Source organism: Tupaia chinensis, unplaced genomic scaffold, assembly GCF_000334495.1.
Source record: "Tupaia chinensis unplaced genomic scaffold, TupChi_1.0 Scaffold000622_1, whole genome shotgun sequence".
NCBI classification, from domain to species: Eukaryota; Metazoa; Chordata; class Mammalia; order Scandentia; family Tupaiidae; genus Tupaia; species Tupaia belangeri.
Genome location: NW_006160142.1, coordinates 2,322,413 through 2,347,308, shown reverse-complemented (window position 1 = coordinate 2,347,308; position 24,896 = coordinate 2,322,413). Strand labels below are relative to the sequence as shown.

Genomic DNA, 24,896 nt, shown 5'->3' with positions numbered 1-24,896 from the left:
GCACTGTAACCAAGCCCCATTGGTCTGTTTCTCTCTCTCTCCCTCTCCCTCTCCCTGTCATGTGTACACATGTGCCCTCTGGCATTAAAAAAAAAGGACACAAAATTAGAGAAATAAATGTAACCACATTTAATCCCACTACCCCCAAATTCCCACTTTTACTATTTTGATTCTTTTCAAAAAAAATCAAGAAAATTATATATTTTCATTTTGAATCATACCATCTTATTAATGTTTTATTGATTTTTTTACTATATTTGAATTTATTAACAGAATAAGGATTTTGACAAGTAAATTTATAGTTTCATGGAAGCTGATTCTGTTGTGTAATGAGACGTGGAGCAGAATTACGGGTTAATAAAATTGACATGAATTTGAAAATCCTTTAAACAGTGGGACCAGCAGGTGGCATAGTGGTTACATTGCCAGACTCCCACATGACCAATCATGGTTCGAGTCCCAGACCCGGCAGCTTCAAACTTAAGCTGGGTCTATGTGCCTGCATGCTCCAAATCCTGAGAGGAGATTGGAAGAGAAAGGATTGCAGTGTGGCCATCCCTTTGGAAGAGTTATTTATTGCTTTCTGTTTCTCTGTCTCTCTGTTTCTCCAGTGAATACACTTACCCTATAGTAAAAAAATCTCTCTCTAAAAAAAGATTTAAACAGTAGTTTCAAAATATTTATTCAAAAAGTAGCTTAGTGATCATCTAGAGGATCATCTAATAAGAGAACAAGTTAATCTCCTTATTTTTCCTAAGAGCCAAATTGAAGCCCAATAAATCTATTACTTAGTTAAACTTGCCAACTAGTTAGTAGTTGAAGAGCTAAAAAAATGAAAATCAGTTTCCTTTCACCAAGCAAAACCGTTTTCTAACACAGCACACTATTTTCTACACTTGTTTTCTAGTCATCTAAACATTTTCAGTAATTTAAAACTTGAAACCAAATTATCTTACTTTAAATCTCACCTTCAGTTCATGTTTCTTATCAACTATAAACTAATCTATGGAAGTAAAAGAAAATGAGGAAAATGGGATGGAAAATAAAAATGGAAAGTAACAACTTAGAAATTCCACACTAAATGTAAAGTTAGTTGTCACTTTTATAACTAAGAGCTGCTTTCAACAGTTTTTGCTCTTTACATAAAATTTAAATAAAAGACTAATTTATTATGTATGCTAATGAATATGTAGCTTTTAGTTGCCTGAGGCAAGTGTACTTGCTAGAGAGACAGAGAGTTAGAGACTGATAGAAGGAGAGGGGAGAAAACACCCCCTGGAAAAGCATGTGTCAGGCGTATTTTTCAAGCCTCCAGGCTTTAATGCAAACTGCAGTTGGCCATATGGGATCCAGCTCCCTTAACCATTGTGCTTTGGGGTTGACCATAAACATTATTTTTTCCTTTTTAAACATTTCTGGTAGAGGTCATATACACTTGCCCAAGAGAGACAGAGAGAGAAAGAGAAAGTGAGAAATCACCCTCACCCCCCATGGTGGATGATCATGCCACAGTTCTTTCTCCTCCATTTTCTTTCTCCTTTTGGGATTTTTGGGCACATACTCACACTTGCCCAGCATGTTTTTCAAACTGCACAGTCAGCCATGTGGGGTCCAGTGCCTTAACCAGCCACTGGCTGGCCCAGAATATTCTTAAATAAATAGTATCTCATCTGCTTACCAGCTTTGTTTTATCTGTTGCATATGTTATGGGGAAAACATGTTTATGAGCTGACTCCATGGCACAGCAGTGATGCACTGCTTGGGAGAAGCTGGATCCCACATGACAACTGCTCTTCAGTTCCCTGGCCTGGTCAACAAACATACACCAAACTGGAGACGGGAGGAAGGGGATCTCAATGTGACCACACCCTGCTGAGGCTGCTTCTCTCTATCCCTCTCAAATGTATGCACATGAATTCTATCCTGAATAAAGAAAAACAACTTTAGCGTTTAAAGGTTAATATAATGTAATATGGTTTCTACATTCAAATTACAAACTTTATTTACTTATTTGTATTGCTTTTTTCCCCCTTTTTTATGGAGACATTTTTGCTATAGGGCACATGCGCTCACCAGAGACAGAGAGAAACAGAGAGATAGAAAGCAAGAAATCACCCCTGTGGGGGTATGGTCAACCCTACAATCCCATCTCCATTCTCCTCTTGGGATTTTGGCACACACGCACACGTGCCCAGCTTGAGTTTTAAGCGGCTGGGTCCAGAATTCAAACAATGGCTGACTACATGTGTGTTCAGTGACATAACCATTATGAACCTGCTGGTCCCATTATAAACTTTACTTTTTAGCTGCAATTTTATTAATTCAAAAAGTAAAATAACACAGCAGGGTACTTTATTTTCCTAAATACTGAGGCATGAAAAACTGATCTAAATAAGTCTTCAAATATAATGACAATTCAGATTTGAATACTTAAATATAGCAATGTTTATGTAAAATACTAGTTTAATTTACCAGACACTTCGAATATGTAATGGTGGAAGAGGTGGGACATATGAAAGAATCAAACTACTCCAAAGGAAGCTTTTCAATATTTGAGGTTCCTAGAAAAAGATAGAAGAATGACTCAATAGTATATCCAGATATTTGTTTTCCCTTAAAAACGTATTTACATTGTCATTTTCTCTTAATATATACAGTTGTGTCAGGTACTCAGATTTTTTAATTATCAGTGGACGAGGTGTGAATATGTATTTGATATGTTCTTTGTAACAATGACTTTTAGTTTATTTTATTTTAAAGGTTTTTGCTATAGGGCCTGTGTGCTTGCTAGGAAGACAGACACAGAGACAGAAAGCGAGAAATCACCCTCCCCCACCAAGGGGCATGACCACGCAGCAATCCCTTCTCCTCCATTCTGCTCTCAGGATCTTTGGTGGTCATGCACGCACATGCACCCGGCATGAGTTTAATCCACTGGGTCCAGGACTCGAACCATGGTCAACTACATGGGAGTCCAGCGACATAGCCATTACGCCAACTGCTAGTCTCTGTAACCAATGGCTTTATAATTGAATTATAATGAAATGAGCACTTAGAACCCTTAATATTTAAATTTAACTATGGTCATATATATCTCTTAAAAAGGTTTAAACTAATTCTGATCCTATGATGACTCTCTTGCTTAGGTAATTATGTCCTTTGATTTATATGTATAGTAAAATTTTAAGGAGATTTGTGATTCAAGTCCCTTATAAGAAATGTGTGCATTTTGGGGACATTTGCACAGATACAGGCTAAAATATAGACATTTGAGCATGACTCAGCAATAAAATTTAACTAATATTTTAAATAACTTTTACTGTGAATCTTTAAAATATAAAAATAGTTATTCCTATTCCTGCTTAAATTAAGTTCTACCTTTTCCATTTGTTTGCCATCACTTTTACAGTGATTTTATGAAAGATAAGTACATATTGATTGACAAGGCATAGAAAGAAAATAGTATTTGACTTTTTAGTAATTTCCTTCATTCTACTCTGTTTGTAGAATATTCCAGTAAATGTTATGTGATACATGGCATTTGCCTGGTATATCTCATTAACTTTGAATCTGAGTCTAAATTGAATTCATCCAATAACCTCTTGGATACATTTCAGTTAAAGTTAAGATTATGTTACCTTTTCTTTCTCTTATATTTCATTGCCTCTTTTTAAGAGAACTCTGAAATGACCTCCCAAATGGACAACAAGGAACTATGGTGGAAACATATTTACCCTTTACAATAGTAACCTCTCAGCCTGTGCTTTCTGGACTGTGAGTTGCAACTGTCCATTGGTTCTGAAATTTATCTGATCATCCAGTGTTGTATTAATAAAATAATAAAAGAGAAAATATCAGAGGCAATGAAATATTCTGCTAAATTTTTGTTCCAGTGTGTATGGATGTTAGTATGCATGTTTGTGTGCATGTGTGTGTGTGTGTGTGTGTGTGTGTGTGTTTAAGTATGCACCAGGCTATATGAAAACTAGTCTCGCTTTATGAGTTATCATTGGAGAACTCTAGTCTAATAACACAGTGAGTATTTTACTCTAACCATATCATCAAGCACATTCATAAAGGCATATCTGAAGTTTCCTACAATCCTTTGTTCAAACAGACACTAACACATCAAAAGAAAAATCAAGAGCCCCAGTCACTCCGTCTTTCCTGTGAAACTGTTCTTCGATGATTATCTGAAATACGTGACTGCGGTTTTGCTCCTGAAGTGTAGACACAGAGTGCAGAACTGTGGAAACGCCATAGAGGAGGCAGAGCAAGGCACCATGCGAGCCAATATGGTCTCTTGTCTTGGGAATCTCCTAAGCACCTTCTTAGTGTCAGAATTGTAGTATCCTGAATAAAGACACTACAGGTTTTCTGCATTGTTATTGTTTTTCTCTTCTGGGCTGCATTAAGTTTGTTCCGTGTAATAGGAACATAAAAAGGCATGTGAGAAAAAAATTATATTTTAAGTGCATCCCCACCCTCGTAATACTTTGTCATTGCTCACTTCTAAGCTGCGTCTCCTAACAGTTCCTTTCAATAATACGTATTCGCTTCATCAAGTTCTCAAAAATTCTGTTACATCTAGGAAATCTTGAGATTAGAAAACAGACTAACACCTCTTTCTCTTTTATCTGAAAAACATACACAGAGTCCGTTACATGTACCCTTTTGTTTTCCACTTTAACATGTTTTTTAATGTCTGCCTTTTCTTTTGTGGTTAACAATTACTTTTTTTCATCATCTTCTAACTTGTATTAGCTGAGCAGAGGACAAGGACCATCCGTTAATTCACTTCATAGGACATTTTGGACAGTGTTGCACATAAAATAGTGCTTTAACAACGTACATAATAATCATTCTAACTTAAAGAGAAGAGCCACCATTCTATATTAATAGTATGTATTTCTTCTCCTCCAAATGACATTTTAGAATATATTTCTAAACAGGATTTTATGGTATTGATAACATACTCAAATGAGAGTTTTCTTCCAGATACTTGCTCAAATGTGAACAATAAAAATGAATACGTTTTTCTTTTCCCTTTTTGCTGGCTCCCTCAGAAATCCCTATTATGTTCTTCTCTTCAGAGGGCCAAAATAGCAATGTCCTTGAGTGTTTCTCCCCTAGGAGCTTTTTTCTCTTTCTGTGAAAGTCTAGAGAGACAAATGTCCCCTCAATGGCTTGGCTGCCTGAGCGGTCTCTGTCAGTGGTGTCCATGCCTTTCTCCCTCACCAAGACAGATCTCATTATCCTGCCCAGATCGAGGAGTGCCCTTCTGCTGGGATTCGGAATCTCCTGGGCACAGTGTCTGGGCTGGCAGCCCTGTGTCCTTAGCAGATCTGTGTTTTTGCTTAAGCTGTGCCTTAAGTGTTCTTTGAAGCAACTTAAATGTATCTCCTCACCCAACCCACCCACTTTCCACTTCCACTCTGTCTCAACTTGTTTCTCACCTTCTATTTCCAAGTTTTTCTTGTCTCTGCTCTTTAAATTCTTGAGGCTTGGGGTCAGTAGATGTGTAGTGGTTAGGGTGCTGGACTCTACATGGCCGACCTCTGTTCAAATCTCAGTCCTGGCAGCTTGAGTGTCACACCAGTTGTGTGCCCCAAATCCCAAGAGAATGGTAGAGAAGATATTGCAGCATGGCCATCCCCCCGGAGGGTGATTTCTCACTTTCTCTATCTTTCTCTGTCTCTTTGGTGGGAGCACGCGCTCTATAGCAAAGAAGCTCTCTAATAGAAGAAGAAAAAACCCTGAGACTCCAGGAAGGGCCCGAGGGTGCTAGCAGGCCTGACTTCTAATGCTATCTCACACTCTTCCTACTCTATGTAACCGAGATTTGAAATGAAATCTGGGATAACATGTTAGTGGGTCTGTATCATGTCCATTGTAGTATCACATTTACAATTTTTACAAAGGTCTTTTAAGAGTCAGAATGTCAATAGGATTTTTGCCAATATGACAATATATATGCAAATTTTATCAGAAATATGTTTTCAGTCTGTCCTATTTTTTCCCATGGGTTCCACAATTTTTTTTTTTTGTGACACTCAACCCAGTGTAGGTCTTTTCAATCTTTTCACTCTAGACTTAGCATTCCTGTGCATTTATAAAACAATAGATTTTTCTCCCTAATGTTTGGAGTGAATAAAAGAAAAGCTTTTTCTATTTAAATAAATAACTAGTTTGACGTTTTAAAAAGTAGGCAACTGATTTTCTGAATTCATTCCTTGAACGATCATTTGGGGGTTGGCAGGTAGCATGGTGAATAAGGGCACTGGATTCCCACATGGCTGATTGCAGTTCGAGTCCCAAACACGGCACCTTCCTTTCTCACTTTCCCCCTCTCTCTCTGTCTTTTTCTCTCTCTCTGTCCCTCTCTGGTTGAACTAAAAAATAAATAAAGATAAGCAAGTCAATTATTTTTAAAAAAGAAAGAAACAAAGATCATTTGTAGGTTTATGCAGTATTTCATATAAACCAAACACTTTATTATTTTAGTTAACAGCCAGAACAATCCTATAAATAAATTATAATTAGGCCCATATTAAGATAATGAAACTCAAACAGTAGAAGTTAGTGAATAGATTCATACAGCTTGGAGTGACCAAATCAGGTTTTGAGATCATCTAAATATTGTACTCAGTCAGAGCAATGACATTTGTTAAAAATGTGGACACCCAGTCTTCCTTGTTTTGTAGATGCAGACTAGCTTTGAAAATAAGTGCCAGCCAAAATTAATCTGACTGTATCTTTGAGAAGGATGCATTAGAATGTCAATGTCTTTTATTTTTTGTAAGTTTTAAACTATTCATGGGAAATGAGTTTTATGAAGTAATGTGGCTTTCAAAAATGTTTGCACAGGGACCAGCAGTTGGTGTAATGGCTATGTCGCTGGACTTTCATGCAGTTGACTGTGGTTTGAGTCCTGGACCTGGTGGCTTTAACTCATACCAGGCACATGTGCATGCATGCCCAAGATCCAAAGAGGAGAATGGAGGAGAAGGGATAGTGGCATGGCCATCCCTCCTGGGGGGTGTGTGTGTGTGTGTGATTTCTCACTTTCTGTCTCTCTGTCTCTCTCTGTCTTTCTGGCAACTGCATGTGCCCTATAGCAAAAACCTCTCAAAAAAAAAAAAAAAAAACGTTTGCGCCAAAGTAAACTCAGACTTTAATTCCATTTTTCCATAAACTTTTTGAAATCCCTCATATGTATTTATTGGATGAGCTATTAGAGACTGAAAAACACTATGTATTGGCTGTGCTTTTTGATGTTCATTCTTCAAGTCAAATGGAGCCACTTTGGTTACAGTCTGTTTTATTTCTGAAGAGACTTAGTTCCATAGATTTCTTAATTCCTCTGGGAAATATCAGATACTGGGGACAGAAAGAAAATCTGCCTCCCAGGAGTTCACCCTTAAGCAGATGGAGAGAAGTAGAATGATAACTAGAGCATGTTCTCTGTAAAGACTTGTGCATTCTCTTGTCTTTGCAACAGGTACCATTTCTGTCAACACACTGCGCACCCCCTACACTGCTCCTGGCGAGAGTGAGATTCTGGACCTGGATGACGAGTTGTACCTGGGGGGCTTGCCAGAAAATAAGGCTGGCCTTGTCTTCCCCACCGAGGTGTGGACCGCTCTGCTCAACTATGGCTATGTGGGCTGCATCAGGGATTTGTTCATTGACGGCCAGAGCAAAGATATCCGGCAAATGGCTGAAGTTCAGAGTACTGCTGGAGTGAAGCCCTCCTGCTCAAGAGAAACAGCAAAACCGTGCCTTAGCAACCCTTGCAAAAACAACGGCATGTGCAGGGATGGGTGGAACAGATATGTCTGTGATTGTTCTGGAACAGGCTACCTTGGCAGGTCCTGTGAAAGAGGTAGGATGCCAAAAATCCAGCAGCCATCTCCCACAATAAAAAAATACATTAAATGTTAACCTCAAACCTGAACTGACCATTGAAACGTGATAGGTACTATGCAGAAGTAAACTGTCTGCAGATGAGTAGGCATATATGATTGGTAACTGGTGAGCCCTCAAGGATTTCCAAAGGGCTTGATCTGGAAAGACAGACCTTTAAGTATATTGCAGGAACAGAAATTTGGCCCTTTGGTATCTTTTAGAGTATGAACCTAAATGTATTATGAACAATTACTGCTATTTTGCCCAATCTTTAACTTCAGGACAGTAGACAGTTAAAAAAAAAAAAAGAAAGAAAGAAAGAATTAGCAATTAGACTTCCCTATCACCTCATGAAACTTGTCAGCTTACACATTACACTTCAGTCAGTTCCCCAAAATGTGCTATCCTCTCTGAAAAGTAAGCTCTAAATCACGTAAGTTATGTTCACATTTTCAAAGTACACCCTAACTTCAAAACCTTTGGCAAGGACCCTCATATATCACAAACAATTCATCTATTTGATATTAAGACTTAGCATGTCTGTTGAAGTTCTACCCAGATGTCTCCCTTTGCTTCTCTAGTATGAGACAAAGCTACATTTTTGTTTTTCTTTCCCATTCAACCGAGAGGAATAAGGGTTAATGGAAGACTGCAGGGTGATAGTTGTCTGATCTGCAGACCAGGCTCAAGGAAGAAATAGCAGAACAAACAGTCCTAAGCTTGCTCTTACATCGATCCAGAGTTTCAGATAAATGCTTCAGTCACTACATCCATTGTCACTTATTTTTAACAATGGAACTAAGAATCAATATGAAAAAATGTCGATGAGTTGTTCCATTGTCTTCTCATGCTATAAATAACATTGCTCTATTAGATATTCAGCCTAAAAGCACCTGACACCTATATTTGTAAGCCACACATATTTAGATTATTTTCTTCTTCATTCTTGAAATAGTTTAATTCATTTAACCTAAAACTTTCTGGAGAAAATGTGATTATTCTGTAGAGCCCAAACTCGAAATGTGATTTTGGTTCTTTAGCTTAAAAAGTAGCTTAAAAACACCAGTATATCAGCTTGGTCATTAACATTAATAAACATAAATAATTAATAGTAATACATTAATAATATAACAATAATTTAAGTGCCTAGCACAACGTTATTATTATTCTGTGTCATATAATTAGATAGGTCAATATACAGACGAGTATTTTATTATGAAGATGTATTTATTCTTCTTATGGTTTAACCACTTGCAATTCCTGTGAATTGTCATTTGAACTTAGCTAATTCTGTGTGGTTTGGTTCAGATGGTTTATATTCTTTATACATTTTCTCTCTGCATTTTCCTTCCTACTTTGATTTTGTTTGTTTAGTTTGGTGTGTGGGAATTGCCAAAAGGACAGAAAAGTGACAAAGCTTACCAGATTTAATGTCATTAAATATAATTTGAGATTAGCAGACCTGAATGATTTAAGATTTTGTTTTAATTTTAGTTACTCAGAGAGCTACCGGTTATTTCAATGACTCCTGGTTAAGTGTAACTGAAGAGGGTATAACTCAACGCCACGTGAATTATAAAAGCCTTCAGTTAAATATGCATGGTGTACCACCCTGTGGCAGTATTCTGCTACTACATATGGCAAAAATAAAAACAGAAATAGCAGAGCTTTCTGAGTCAGAATGGTGGAAAGGGAATATTTATTATATACTCCCATAACTAGAAGGAGGGATAGCACATATGTACGGATTTGCAAATGAGAATTTAATATCAAACTTCATTGCTGGGGTTCAGCATAAATTTTTAATCTGACAGGTGACTGGAAATGTCTGCAAATTTTTTTTTGTCTCCAGGTTCATCGTGTATTGAGGAGAAAAATGGTCATTTTTGTGTGATTCTTGTTTCTGGACTACCCCAGCATATTGCGAGATGTCTTTGCTTTTCAAAATTAATTTTCTTGCTCAAATTATGGAGCCTCCTGAGAGCAAGGGAGATGTGGGATGGTTGTCATGCTCAATACCACAAAGCCTGGCTTCTGTCCCAGCTGTGTCCTAGTTCAGTTAACACAAGATCGTGCTGGAACCTCTGAGATTTCAGTTCAAAAGAAAAGATGTTACCTGTGGTTCTTCTCCAGATACACTCTGATTAAATCAGGCCGTTGCTCACATAAGAGTCCACGGACAGGCCATCCAGGGGTGTGGTAGTTAGAGTGGCTGAATCCCACTTGGCTGACTACACTGTTCGATTCCTGGACCAGAACCTTGAAAAACACACCAGTTACATGTGCCAGCCCAAAATTCCAAAAGGGAAATAGGGGGAAAAGGGATTATGGCATGACCATCTCCCATGGGGGGTGCTTTCTTACTTTCCTTTTCTCTCTCTGTTCAGCCAGTGCATGAGCCCTCTGACAAATTAAAAAAGAAAGAAAAGAGTGGATTGACAGCTCTTAAAATTAATCATCAAAAATTAAAAAAAACAAACAAACAAAAAAACAAACCCTGGCATTTATAATTTTTTTTCTTATTGACTAATAATTGGTAATTTAGGAAGATAACGAGTCAAAGCAATTAAAAAGCATCTTCAAGCACTTGGACATTGCAACATCAGAAATGATGTCAAAAGCCCTGAAAAACAAATTTTCATCCTGGACTTAAGAAACACAGAGGCGTCTAAGAAAGAACACACTATTTAATAATGTAGGCCTATGGAAAACTAGTATTTTATTGTATATGTCTTGATCTTATAAGAAAAAATATTACAGAATTAAGGGTCAATGGATAAAAATTAAATTCGGCATCTTTCTTTCTGCTTCACTTTTAATGAGACAGATTTTGTAAAGACTTGATTATATGGAAGTTACTCTCAGTTCTATGTGAAATAAGAGTGTTGATGTAATCAGAGGTCTACTTTATACTTGTTTGTTGAAACTCTAACAGATGGAGGGACAGATGTCAGAGCAATATAATTTGGCTCCCTGTCTGATTTTCACCGTTGATCACAATATGTGACCGCCTTTCGGCAAAACTGAGCACAGGTGTACACTTTAGACTGTAACAAAGAATAATGCAGAAAAGCAAATTTATCAAACTTAATGACAAGAGAGAAGGAGATCTAGAAGACAAAGTTGAACTGTTTGTGTCCCCCACTGGGAAGGATGGTACCTGAACTAGCCTTTTAAAGAACTTCTTTATGATCTAAATGATAAAATAATTTTACTAATGTGAAAGGATACTGCCAAATAATATAACCTTCAAATGTCAGAATGCTGTTTACCATTTATTTGGCAACTCTAGACTACAACCTTGTACATTTTCCATTTCTTGTCTAATTAAACATTAACTCTAATTATGAGAAATCATTTAGGCTTTCAGCTGCCGTTTATCAACAAGTTATTTTCACATTGAGGATTCTTTAAAATGGCACTCAGGGGCACTTGAGTTTTATTACTTTACTATGTTGTTTTATTCTGGTAGCTTTTTAGAGAAGGTGAAAGGCCAATGATCCTTATTATTTACTCTAGATTGTTTTTCATACTATCTTTATGATCTACTGACAATTATCTATTTCTCAGAGATAATATACCTTACTTTTCAATCAAATTAAGCTACTTTTCATAGGAAAATGTGAAATTATTTTAAAAATATTATTGAACAATATATACTAGTTTTCCAGATTGCCAAAATAGAAGATTTCTTTTTCTTTTATGTATACACTACACATAATTGAATCATGGCTTTCAATTTTTATTCCGGTGTTTGTTGTTTTACAGATATGAACCATAATTGGTTATAGTTTCAAAAAAGAAAAATTATATACAAAATTTCCTTTAAGGTTATATAAAAAAAGCTCTTTTTTTTCTACTGTCCACTGCAACTGTACAATCATATTTTAATTAACTCTACTACTCGATGTCTTCATTGAATTTTGTCATTTGTGATATTGCTCCCATTTAGGAAGCTTCTATCTAGTTGAAAAAAATATGTCATATGATGCAGAATGACTATATTTTAAGAATTTCCTATTTTGTTTTCTCAGTGTTTAAATCAGTGCCTAACCATGAGGACACTATTTTGATAATCAGACGCCTTTCCTACTCTGCCTTTTGTAGCCCAATCATGACCGTAAAAGTAGACTTTAATAAAAACTTTTTTCTCGTATATTACCAAAATCAGATTCCACTTACAAAAGGCAGACTAAAGCATCTCTTTGGTGATTTATATAAGCTCGGTATTCAAATTAAAATAAGCTCTGTCATATATCTTCTGTATCAAGTACAGTCTTTAATTCAAAAAACTTAATGGAGGCTCAACTGTGTGCCGTGCTCTTTTGGGCACTTACTGAACATAGAGATGCATGTGAGAGATTGCTCTCTGCTCCCAAGGCACTCTCATTCTAATGGGGAAGTACAGACATACTACACAAACAAGCAAGAAAAATTAAATGGTAAATAAATATGGAATAATTGGAGGGAGAAGTGGGTTTCTTTTTTTCTTTTTCTTTTTTCTTTTTTTTTTTTTTGAGAGATTTTTGTTATAGGGCACATGTGGTTGCCAGACAGAGATTCAGAAAGCAAGAAATCACCTGGCCACACCGCAATCCCTTCTCCTCCATTCTCCTCTCAGGATCTTGGGCACGCATGCACACGCGCCAGGCATGAGTTTAAGACACCGGGTCCAGGACTTGAACTGCAGTTGGCTACATGGGAGTCCAGTGACATAGCCATTACACCAGCTGCTAGTCCCAGAAGTGGGTTTCTTTTAAGTATATTTGATCAGCGAACTGAGTGCTGAAGGAACCAGCTGTTTAAAGAGCTGTAATGAAACCTTTTAAGACCAAGCGAGCTACAAGTACAACGCCACGAGAGCATGAACTGGTGTGTGTGGAGCTTACAGGGTTACAACGAGCCTTACAGGTTTAAAAAAAAAAAAAGTAGTACAAAGTACAGTAGAGAACTATTAGACTATTGGGCAGGGGTGTAGTTTCTAAGCAGTTCGGGGATGTAATCTGATTTCCTTCTTTAAAGGATTGCTGTGTGTAGGGTGAAGAAGTAGAAGTTGGGATAGCACGGAGGGAGATATTATAGTGGTCCAGGTGAGGGATGGGAACAGAGTCTAAATTACTCTAGTGGTAAAAAGGAGAAGCAATCAATTCAGGAAATGGATTGGAATTACAGTCTGACCAACTTGCCGGCTTGCAAACAGATGTACATGTCAGATAGGATCAGAGAAAAATCAGAAGGGTCTGGGTGTGAGCAATAGGGTTATGCCATTTACTGAGTTAGAGAAGACTGAAAAACGAGGATGTTTTGAATTTGTTTTTGAGGGGAGTGAATTGAGAGTTTAGAAAGCTGTCTATTGCAAATACAGATATCAAGAAGATAATGAATAATAAATAGATTATTGAGCTCAGGAGAGATTATAAGACTGTTAGTAAATACTTGGAGTAGTGAGCATGTGAGTTGAGCAAGATCAATCTCTTAGGATAAGAGGTAAATAGAAAAAGAGACAGGAGCCAAAGAGACACATCTGGATGACTCAGCACTTACAGGTTCTAGATGCACATTCAATTCCACAAGTCTAAAAGACTGCAATTTAAGAGTGTGGTCTTAAAGGGCCAGCTGATGGTGTGATGGTTGGGGCACTAGATTCCCACATGGCTGACTGGTTTGAGTCCCAGACCTGGTGGCTGGCTTTCTCACTTTCTCTCTCTCTCTCTCTCCCCCTCTCTCTGGTCAAATTTAAATAAACAAACAAACAAACAAATAAATATTTTTTTAAAAAATGAATATGGTCTTAATAACATGCACAGTTATATCAGTAAAGTTAATTGCTGTGCTGTGTAAATAGTCAAGATAACAAGAATTTTCTAATTTGCCTTAATTCCAGGTAATTTTTCTTTTATTAAATGGCATTTGAAGAGTCAGAACCAATAAGAAGGCAAAATGACTCACGCTTGTTTTGCAATGTTCTACTGCCATATGGTGTTTAACACTAAGAGGACTGACTGTTTCTTAAAGCAGTCAGTTTGTCAACAGCAATTTCTACTATGTATTCCTTTGTGTGTGTGTGTGTGTGTGTGTGTGTGTGTGTGTGTGTGTGTGTTTTGGAGAGGTTTTTGCTATAGGGCGCGTGCGCTCGCCAGACAGACAGAGACAGAGAAACAGAAAGCAAGAAATTACCCCCCTAGAGAGGATGGCCACACCGCAATCCCTTCTCCTCCATTCTCTTCTCGGGATCTTGGGAACACATGCACATGCGCCCGGTGTGAGTTTAAGCCACCAGGTCCAGGACTCGAACCATGGTCGACCACATGGGAGTCCAGTGACATAGCCATTACACTAACTGCTGGTCCCCGTATTGTGTGTTTTAATACAGAATTAAGCAGCTTTCCTATTAATGCAGCTTACCTTAGTGCAGCGCCGTGCATCCACACAAATCCTGTAGTCCTTCCCCAATCCTAATTTGCTGTAACTAAGGTGTATAAGTGTTGACTTTTTGGCAATAGCATAATATTTTCAGAATACTAGAGTTCTACTTACAGATAATCTTCCAAGTTATCCTTTATCATAAATGAACCTTAAAATGAAGTTAGTATTGACTTTGTAAACATTACATCTAACAGGAACAGTATCATCTGTTAAATGGTAATAGCGATTTTTTTCTCTTTTTTTGCTTCACCTTTGGTGAAGTGTGGCCTGAGTCCTGTATTTCAGCCCTTTTTCTAAAAGAATTATTTTATTTAACTTTATTTATTTTAATTTGACAAGAGAGGGACAGAAAGAGAGAGAGAGAGAAAGGCACCAGGCCTAGGACTCAAACTGCAGTTGGCAGTGTGAGAGTCCAGTGCCCGTAACCATGTCCCCTGCCAGCCACCACCATTTATTTTTAAGAGAGACCTTTGCTATAGGGCACGTGCACTCACGAGAGAGAAAGAGACAGAGATACAGAAAGTGAGAAATCACCTCCCCAGGAGGAATGGCCATGCCACAACCTGGTCTCCTCCATTCTCCTCTCAGAATTTTGGGCTTGCATGCAAAGGCATCCGGTGTGAGTTTCAAGCTGCCAGGTCTGGGACTCAAACCACAGTCTACTATGTGAAAGTACAGCAATGTAACCATTACTCCATATGCTGGACCCTCAGCCATTTTTTTTTAAAATTTAAAAAATTCTACTAGGATAGAGAGTATGAAAAAATTACAATAGTAACTTTCTTAGTACCATGAACTTTTAGGGCAAGCCAAGGCTTAAAGATCTTCTAGTAATAAGCTTTCCTTTTGCAGATGAAGAGTTCAGATTCAAGACAAGTAGACTGATTTCAAAGAGCTGGTCAGTGGCCTCACAGTAGATAGATATGCATTAACTGGTGGCTGGTGTGTCAAACCAAGCTCACACTGACTATGCAGAAGAACACAATCTCTGCTCTTGAGAGGGGAGACACATACATCCATACAGTCCAACAGATTAGTGCTGTAGGTAGACAGTGCTATGGCAGCAAAAAGGAAGTATTGCCATGTCTGTTTCAGGGCTTTAGCATAACTTCAGAAAGAAATTCTTTTTGTTGTGAATTCATGCCACCTTTAAAAAGTTGTTCATTTCTGAAGAAGATGAGCTAACTTTGTAATCTTGAATTCTATCTAGAGCCTTTACTAGATCACCCACTATTTTTCCAAAAATGTTAATGTGCAAAACTGACCAAGAACTTATATTTATTTTCCTTCTGCAGAGGCAACGGTTTTGAGCTATGATGGGAGCATGTTTATGAAAATCCAACTCCCAGTAGTGATGCACACAGAGGCTGAGGATGTGTCCTTACGGTTTCGATCTCAGCGTGCATATGGCATTCTGATGGCAACGACCTCCAGAGACTCGGCAGACACCCTCCGCCTGGAGCTAGATGCAGGGCGTGTGAAACTGACGGTCAACCTAGGTAACAACCTGCCTTCCCCCATTTAACTAACACTTTTCACATTTTGTTCAGTTTGCCTGCAACATTTATCAAGTAGCCTGTTTGCCATGGACAGATAAAACACTTAATGGTTTTATTTCAATCATTTAAATTCATTTAGTTTTGGGGGGCATCTTTTTATTGTTTTCGTTCTGTTTACCATAACTTACTGTTTTGTGATTCCTACCACTGAGGATTCTTAAAAGGGAAGCCGTATCTACCAATGAGGTTAATTAAAAATATAAATCAGTAGGTTTAAAGAGGCCTCAAACTGAACTTCCTATTGTTGTGTCTACCGGCCTTCTGATTGGTTATATGTGATATACTGGCAGATAAATAAAAGTCTGTCTACTTTTACTTAGCGAACAAAATATCAAATTTCTGCTTTGCTATCTAGATCAATAACTGTTCTTCCTCTGCTTCCTGGGCTTCCCCTTTGACTAGTCACCTTCGTGGTAGCCCATCTTTTCCGTTTGGGAGTTCTGTGTGGTGATACTTTGCTATCAAATAGCAATCCACGACCCTTCAATGCCCAAAGTCTGCGGCCCTTAGCAAACAGCCATGTGAACACTAAAGACACAGGCTCTACTACAGAAAGATAATGCTTTCCTGCTTCATTTTAGCCTGAAGAATGAATCACTACAGTAAAACCTCACCAATCTGGAAGAATTCTGGGGGGAAGCCAGATAGAAAGAAAACAAAGTCTGAGCTGTAGACTAAAAATATATTTAAGCAGTTTTTATTGTTTTCAGTTGCACTCAAACACACAATTAGCCCCCGGATAAATCTTGTCAAGGAAAGGGTTTACTAGGCTAACTGTGATGAACAGATAAGAATTCCCCAGAATTAGCATATTGTTTCTTGCACATTGCACCATCACTGTGTGAAAAACTTGGGTAAGTTTTCCTCTGAGCTTGGCCTTCTTGAGCGTGGCCTTTCAAAATCTTGGTGTTTTTCTTTTATTTTTTTTCTCAGGGAATCTCTGCTTATACGAAAAATTAATATTCTGCCCAAGAAGTTTCAATATTGTCATGAACTCCAAATAAGAGTAAAAATTAATGAGGTTTTACTGTATTCCCTGAAAGAGTTAAACACACAGAGAAATGAATAAACAAGGAGAGAAAATGAAATTTGAAGTTACACACATTTACCAAAAGGGTAGTAAAATGTAGTGCAGTAAGACATTTGTAGAAACCCACCTACATTTGCTAATTGTGCTGGGCAGAATGGTAACCCATACAATATAAAATGAAACCTCTGGTAGGTTTTTTGCATGTAAATACTTTGACCTCTGATTAGTGAGATTAAGTTAAACGATAAGGATTTTTTCACTTTTTAAAAATGCTATTTAAGAAAACACCTCTCTCTCATTATCGTTCTATTAGAGTTCCCTCTAGTGACAATTATAGATTACTACAGACCATCAAAATCCCCTAATTGCAGTAACTGGCCTTGCAGGCAATTCAGAAACACTCATGGGAATTCTCTAACAGCAAAGCATTCTGCAGGAAGAGTTGTGTAGGTGCTGGTCCTTGGCTGTTTGCAACCACTTTTCTGATGCGGTTGACGACACATGACAAACTCAGCTACATGGAAACAGAATCTAGGTTTATATTTTTCATGTTCCCCAAAGGCATTAAAAAGTAAAACCAAAACCGTACGACTAGATATCTGTACATAAAATAAATATAAACCCTCCCATGTAGTCCTTTAAAAATAACCAATCTAATCACAGTCTATGTTATCCACATCAGACATTCTAATTCTACTCTTATACATTTGCTTGTAAGAAAGGAAAAATCAATGTCAGCGTTAACCATGCTGCTTATTACATAGAGATAACATTGTTAGCTCGGAAGAGATACATAGGCTTGTGTGAATGACTACTCTTTTAACAACCAGAGATTCTAAAAGAGACATACAGTTGTTTCTTTTCTCTTCCAATTAATACAACCTATGGAATCCAGCCAACATCTGGCTATTACCCTTTTGTGCACAACCAAATAAAATTTAAGATCAAAACAAAGGTCAGGGTGAGATGAGAATAATTTTAACTTGCTTTCCATTTGAACTACAATCCTAAGGATTCTGTTGGCCTTTGCGGGATATTAGATTTTGGAGGTCCAAGATGTTGAGCCTAGCTGAGCCTGCACAGTACCCCATTGTGACGGAGCACTTTTGAATTTTGATGAAAACATTATTATGTTCTTTCACAGATGGGGAGGATGTTGCAGCCAGTCTGAGCAAGCATCTTTGACAGTTAACAACTTATTATTTCACTTAGATTTGTCACCATGTAGCTTTGTTTGAATTGGCCATTTAAAAAAAAAAAAAAAACAACAACTTTCTATTATTTTTTCCAATGGTGAAGTTTTATAACAATAAACCTGGGTTCTTGAAGAATGTAAATAATAACAACATGGAGTGGCCATATTTGCATGTGTCTGTCCCCGGAAGGGTGGACTGTGATTTTATTGGATGTCTGCAGCTATTACCTTGAAGGATAAATTTTCATTTTTCATCTATTCTTCCCCATCTAGATTGTATCAGGATTAACTGTAATTCCAGTAAGTGCCTATTCAAAATTTTTAAAATGTTATTCCTCCATTATGATGTAAGCTAGTAAAGAATAAGAAAGAGAGAGAGCAAGAGAAATGTGTTCATAAAGCTCATGAACTCACTTTTGAAGTATACCAGTCCATCATCTGGGTTGTAAAAATTCATTTTGAAATCCATGCTGTAGACTCTGGAAAGTTTCCCACTGCCGAGTTGAGTTCTTGCCTCTAAGTGGGAAAGGAGATGATAGGTATTTTGTAACAGAAGGTGCAAATTCCTCCGAAGGCCATCTGATACTACAAGTGGCATTTATATTCTGCTAGATCTTGGATCCAGTGGTTTTCTTCAGAACTAAATAGGAGAAAATGCAGTGGGTCATATTTCCCTCTGGTTTTCTATCTCTTAACTCAAATATAGAAAAAAAAAAACAATATTTCTTTTCTCCTTGAGAGTTACCATTAAGTCCTTCTAAATTTAAATTTTTATGTAGGAAAATGTGTTCTTCCAAGTTTCATATTTATAAAAAAATTGTTTTTAATCTAAGTCATTCTTCTTTGACCATTAAGAGTATTTACATGATGAATTTTTACATCCTAATCCTTTTTAATGCTAAAAATAACCAAAATCCGTCAAATCTGTGATATGCATGCCAAATGATGAGTCAGAAAGATGCATGGACTGAGTTGTCTTTGAATTTGAACTAGAGATATGAAAGGATTTGGAGACTGTGATTTTATTTTGAGTTGTGTTATCTTAAGAGTAAATTAATGTTATTTCTAAATATGCAAATATTTAAGTTTTCTTTTCCAGGTTTTGCTGACCACATTAAGAAATCTCCAGTGATCACAAAGTCATTATCTATTTAAATAAAATGATTCTAACATACTTCTAATCTCTTATCATCATAGTAGTAAAAAAATTTTCTGTATCCTTGGGAAAATGCTGACTGTGAGTTGATGGCATCTATATCCCAAACCATTGGCTATATTCCTAAATAGCAGAAAGCCATCCTCTGAGGAATAAAATGCGGGCAAAAACAAGATCATTTTCTAACAAAATATATACTCTTCCAAACACCTCAATTCTTACAACTCGTATTTCTATTATTACATTTTAATATGCACTTCAAGGAAGCATAAAACCTAGTCTATCTGACTACAGGAATAAAAAGGTAACTGAATCATGACTTATTAAAATTAAGCTTACAAATTATAACCAACATTCTGGGCACTAAATATGATGTCACACAGAATAGTTCTGGAGCATCATATTTCTAAACTCCCACATAATTGAGATTTTTTTCCATTATACATCATCTCTTCAACCCTCTCTCTCCAATCTTTCTGAAAGGAGTATGTATTTTTCAGGTCTAACCCCATGGGTCACTACTTTTGGGGGGGCATAGATGCAGGCAAGAGGCAGTTCACAAAATACTCTCTACCAAAGCCAGATGTGCACCTCAATGCAACATAGATTTATCTGATTCAAGCTCCTCCTGAGTCTCAGAACATCCATGAGGCAAAAGACCTCAATCTCCATGCCTACCTTATGTACGCTTTACTTTATAGTCAGTACATAATAAAGCATGAATTTTAAAATTTATATGATATTACTACATAAACTCCAGCAATTGATGGGAATTCCTTAAATCAGATATGATTCTGTATTTTCCAGCTGCATACATGATTTGTTAAAATGTTTATGTGTGTATAATTACCCTTATTAGATTTGTTTCCTCCTTGGGCTTACATTATAAGACTCTGCTATTCAGGATAGTCTTTTTCTTTCCTGCTCTGGATATTCTATGGCTTAAATCAAATATGATTCTGTATTTTTCCAGCTGCATCCATGATTTGTTAAAACGTTTATGTGTGTATAATTACCCTTATTAGATTTGTTTCCTCCTTGGGCTTACATTATAAGACTCTGCTATTCAGGATAGTCTTTTTCTTTCCTGCTCTGGATATTCTATGGAATAATACCTTTGAGGACAAAAGGTATTTGCCGGTTAGTGACATTTTTCCATTCTGAAAGAGCTTGTGTTCCACTTAAATTACTTGAATTAAATAACAGTTGTGAGCTTTCAGTGCACACCTCTGACAGGACTGCAAATGCCTTAATTTGACAGCAGTCACTGGAAAGAACGTTCAATGACCAGGTAATCTTTTCATTTCTTTCTACCTTTGCTTTATTTGGGGGATAGTGGGCAGATGTGGCAAAAAACCTTGGTTTCATAAAGAAGATCAGTTTTGAGGAAAGGAAGGAATTTACATATCACATAAGGCCAACCTAACTCACAGTGATGAAATGAGCAGAGATTCTCACCTGCAGTGCATTTCCTACCCAATACAAAGTAAATTTTTAAAAATCTCTATCTCCATATAACTTGTAGTTTAATAATAATAAAAAAAAACTGATTGATGACATGTATCCTCTGTGAGCCATAGGTTTGTGTGAAATGGAAAAAAAATTATGTACCTTTATTAAACCATAGCTGTATAACACCACTGTTTAAAAAATTGTATGATATCGAAGATATCAACAGTATTATGAGATTAATATGCAATACTTCAATCGATATCTTTTAAGAAAACTGCCACAGGAACTACATAAACTGTAGCATAAAAGATTATTTTACAAGGAGTACTAATATTAAACTCTTAAGTTAGTAAGTTGAATGAATGGGTCTCTTCCCAGTCAAATTTCTCTGCGTTTACTTAACATTGCTCTGCTGCTTTCTGTAGTCATCTTCTCTTTCCCCATGCTCTCAGCCTCCAGCTTTATAGCATCTGTAGTTGACATGGCCTTGCATATAGTATCAGACTATCAAATTTTGATATACACAACTAGATTGTAGGTAGAGAGGGAAGAGGTTCTGGCTGCATGTATTCAAACTGCAGGACTGTAAGAGATGGCAGATATGTTTCTTTTTCACCCACTCTTATGTCAATGGTTGGGATACAGCGATAGAATCTTCTGTCAACAGACTAGGGCACAGCCTTTTGTTAAGGTTCCTCTAACAAAGGGCAGATTTGACTTCCAAGGACTGTCTATCAGATTCCTTATTGCCACCATTTTTCCTTGGAGGAAAAGCTGTCAAGAATCTTTAAATGAATGAAAAGAATCTTTTTATTGGAAAAAATCAAAAGCTCATTTTTATGTGTGGATAGGGAATTTTTTTTTGATAGGGTACTTTTTAAAAAAGAGAAGTCTCTGAATAATGGCTATGTCTGTGTCAAGCTGTGCATTTTTGATCTTTTAGATTACAAATAGAAGGTGTCTGTAACATAATCCCAGAACGATCTCAGTTCACTGATAGACATTATCTTATATCATTGCTAAATATGTTTGTTATCTACAACTTGGATTAAAGTTCAATCAAAATTAGATTAAGTTTAGGTTTTTGCAAATTTGTAGACTGATTGGTAAACACAGAGATGTATTATCTGTAGCTCTCCGTGCTTCTCTGTCTGGGATGGACAGGACAGTCAGATTACTCTTGCCTCCTCTATCTCTTCTAATATTGAGAAAGACAAGTTATCATGATTCAATAATCTTATATGGAATTTGTGAAAAAGACACACATCTTTTAAGGTATATATTTACTTCCATAGAGAGTGAAGGTAGATAAAAAAGACTATAAGTCACATCCTTTTAACATAAAGAGGAAAAACTATTTGAATACATAAAAAAGTAGTATTTTTTGTGAAAAATTATAGAAGTTATACAAATGCAAAATAAACCTTAACAAATATTGTCAAGAGAATTCAAGTTAGAAGAAACAAAGTGCTTTTGTGACTAATGTATGAATTACTTCCATGAAAACATGAATGACAGTTTCTTGACTTTTCTCAAGTATTAATTAACTTAATAAGTCTTTCAAAAAATATAAAGAATGCAAAAAAAATTTCCACTAATTGTTAATTTCTCTCAAGTGCATTAGTCTCAGGTTGCATTCTTTTGTCTGACAAACCACATCATCTAATGTCTTGGTCACTCTGGGACAGAGTTACCAAGAAGGTATCTATTTTAAATTGGTGCCCAATAATTCCAAACAATACATCCAAATTCATTATAATGTTTCCCTAAAAATATGGCCTTTGAATGTTATGTTGCATTATTAAGTAGTCTCAGTTATTTGATTTTTCTCTTTTTCTGGTAACTTTAATTTTTTTTTAATGCTATAATCTTTGAAGGTTTAAATACACTGAAATTTTGAAAATAAACTTGTTCCTACCAACTATAGGTGAGTCTTTATTGTGATATAAGTAACTATTTTAAATAGATAAGTGGATACAGGAAAGCTTTTATAGATTTGTTATTGTTATTTTCTTTTTTTTTTCTAAATCAGTAGAATAATTACATAATGTACTTTTTAACTACAGGAAGGCTTGGGATCACTTCTGCATTTGCATTAAAATAGATGTTAATAAACTTAACAGCCTCCTGGGCTTGTTGTTTGTTTGCACTGTTCCACTATCCCTATATCTTTTGCAATTGTGTCCTTTTCTGCTCATCCACTCATCTTTTCATCCTACCAATATTTACTCTTCTCCATTTCCAGTGTCACTTTCTCCGGCTAGTTTCCTTCTTGTTTTCTGACAATAATGAATGCTTTCCTTCTTTGGGGGGCGGGGGGGAGGTTTTTGCTATAGGGTGCGTGTGCTCACCAAAAAGACAGAGAGAGACAGAGGGACAGAAAGTGAGAAATCACCCCCCAAGGGGGATGGCCACGCCGCAATCCCTTCTCCTCCATTCTCCTGTTGGGATCTTGGGCACGCACATACATGCGCCCGGTGTGAGTTTAAGCTACCAGGTCTAGGACTCGAACCACAGTCGACTACATGGGAGTTCAGTGACATAGACATTATGCTAACTGCTGGTCCCAATAATGAAAGCTTTCTGATGAAAGAAAGAAAAAGGGGGGTGGAAGGGAGGGAGGGAGGGAGGAAGGAAGGAAGGAAAGAAGCCAGCCAGCCTGTGGGATGATGATTAAGACACTTTGAGTCTCACAGGACTGACCATAATTTGAGTCCTGAACCTGATGGCTTGAAAATCATTCTGGGTGTGCGGGCATGTGTGCCCAAAATCCTGAGGGGAGAATGGAGGAGAAAGTATTGTAGGATGGCCAACTCCCCCCCGCCCCCCAACACACACTGGGAGTGATTTCTGGCTTTCTCTCTGGCTGTCTCTGCCCAGCAAGTACACATGCCCTATGGCAAAAAACTAAAACATAATAAGAAGAATAAGAAGAATAAAAAAGAAAGAAAAACTATTTTAATAAGTAGAGCTTTTAACTACTTTTTTTTTTTTGAGAGGTTTTTGCTATAGGGCACGTGCGCTCGCCAGACAGACAGAGACAGAGAAATAGAAAGCGAGAAATCACCCCCTAGGGGGGAAGGCCACGCCACAGTCCCTTCTCCTCCATTCTCCTCTCGGGATCTTGGGCACGCACACACACGCACCCGGTGTGAGCTTTAAGCCACCGGGTCCGGGACGCGAACTGTGGTCAAGTACATGGGAGTCCAGCAACATAGCCATTACGCTAACTGCTGGTCCCAACTACTTTTGACTTCTCAGAAAAAGTGGTTTATTTCACATTTGAGGGCAGCAAAATTGCATATGACGTAATGTGAATAAAGTGTCACGTCATGAGTTGAAGTTCAACTTCTATTTGCAGTTAGTGCCCAAGTATTGCAAGGAAAGGGAACCTGAGAGAAAGTACTTAACCTCACTTTTGACTTGGATATAGGGAAGAGACACTCTGAGTCATTTGTTATTGGGAAATGTACTTTGATGGATGTCTGGAGTAGATAATAAGGTCTGTGTATTATCATTTTATTACCAGAATGAAAAGATCAACTGGGTATTACTTATCACCATTTTTTAAAAGTAGATAAAAATGGAAGCAATAAAAGAATGCAAAATGTCAGCCAATGGCTTGTAAGCCATGTTAGATAGCTTTGATCAGACTGCCGTTTAGCAAGCTACTTAAAAAGAGATGAAGGAATTTCTGGAGGCTAGAACTTATAACATTAAGCAAATATTGGTGCCTGAAGAGCAGAGAACCATAATAGACTTTTACCTCCAGCCCCATAAAACAAGAGCTGAAGGATTTTGTCAGCCATTGCCCCCCTGCTATTGGTACTATTTACTCACCCAGGAGAGAACTACTGAAGAAATAAAGAAATATGAAAATATAAATACAAAAAATAAGAATTTTGTTTTAGCTGAATGTTACATGGAGGAAAAGAAAAGACAGTTTATACTTTATGACTTTTAGCAGAAACCTAAGAGAAATTGCGCATTAAATTTACAGAAACAGCATAGATTTCTAACAGAAAGCAAAGAATCAAAACAAGCAAAGGAAATTGGCCCTTGACAATGACTCTTTTAAAAAAAATATTAAAATTGAAATAAAATTAAGGGAAGCCCATTTGAATTATCCACATATTTAAATTCATGAGAATTTGAAAGAAGAGTATAATT

At 37.0% G+C, this 24,896-nt stretch overlaps 1 protein-coding gene across 1 annotated transcript in view; it reads left to right on the top strand.

Moving 5' to 3' along the window:
* NRXN1 (neurexin 1) overlaps window positions 1-24,896 on the top strand; it is a 1,261,405-nt gene that overhangs the window by 553,268 nt on the left and 683,241 nt on the right. Inside the window, exons 10-12 of the mRNA XM_006159011.3 lie at window positions 7,502-7,885; window positions 15,630-15,833; window positions 18,392-18,418. Of these exons, the coding sequence (XP_006159073.1) occupies window positions 7,502-7,885; window positions 15,630-15,833; window positions 18,392-18,418 (615 nt within the window). The remainder of the gene's footprint in view (window positions 1-7,501; window positions 7,886-15,629; window positions 15,834-18,391; window positions 18,419-24,896) is intronic.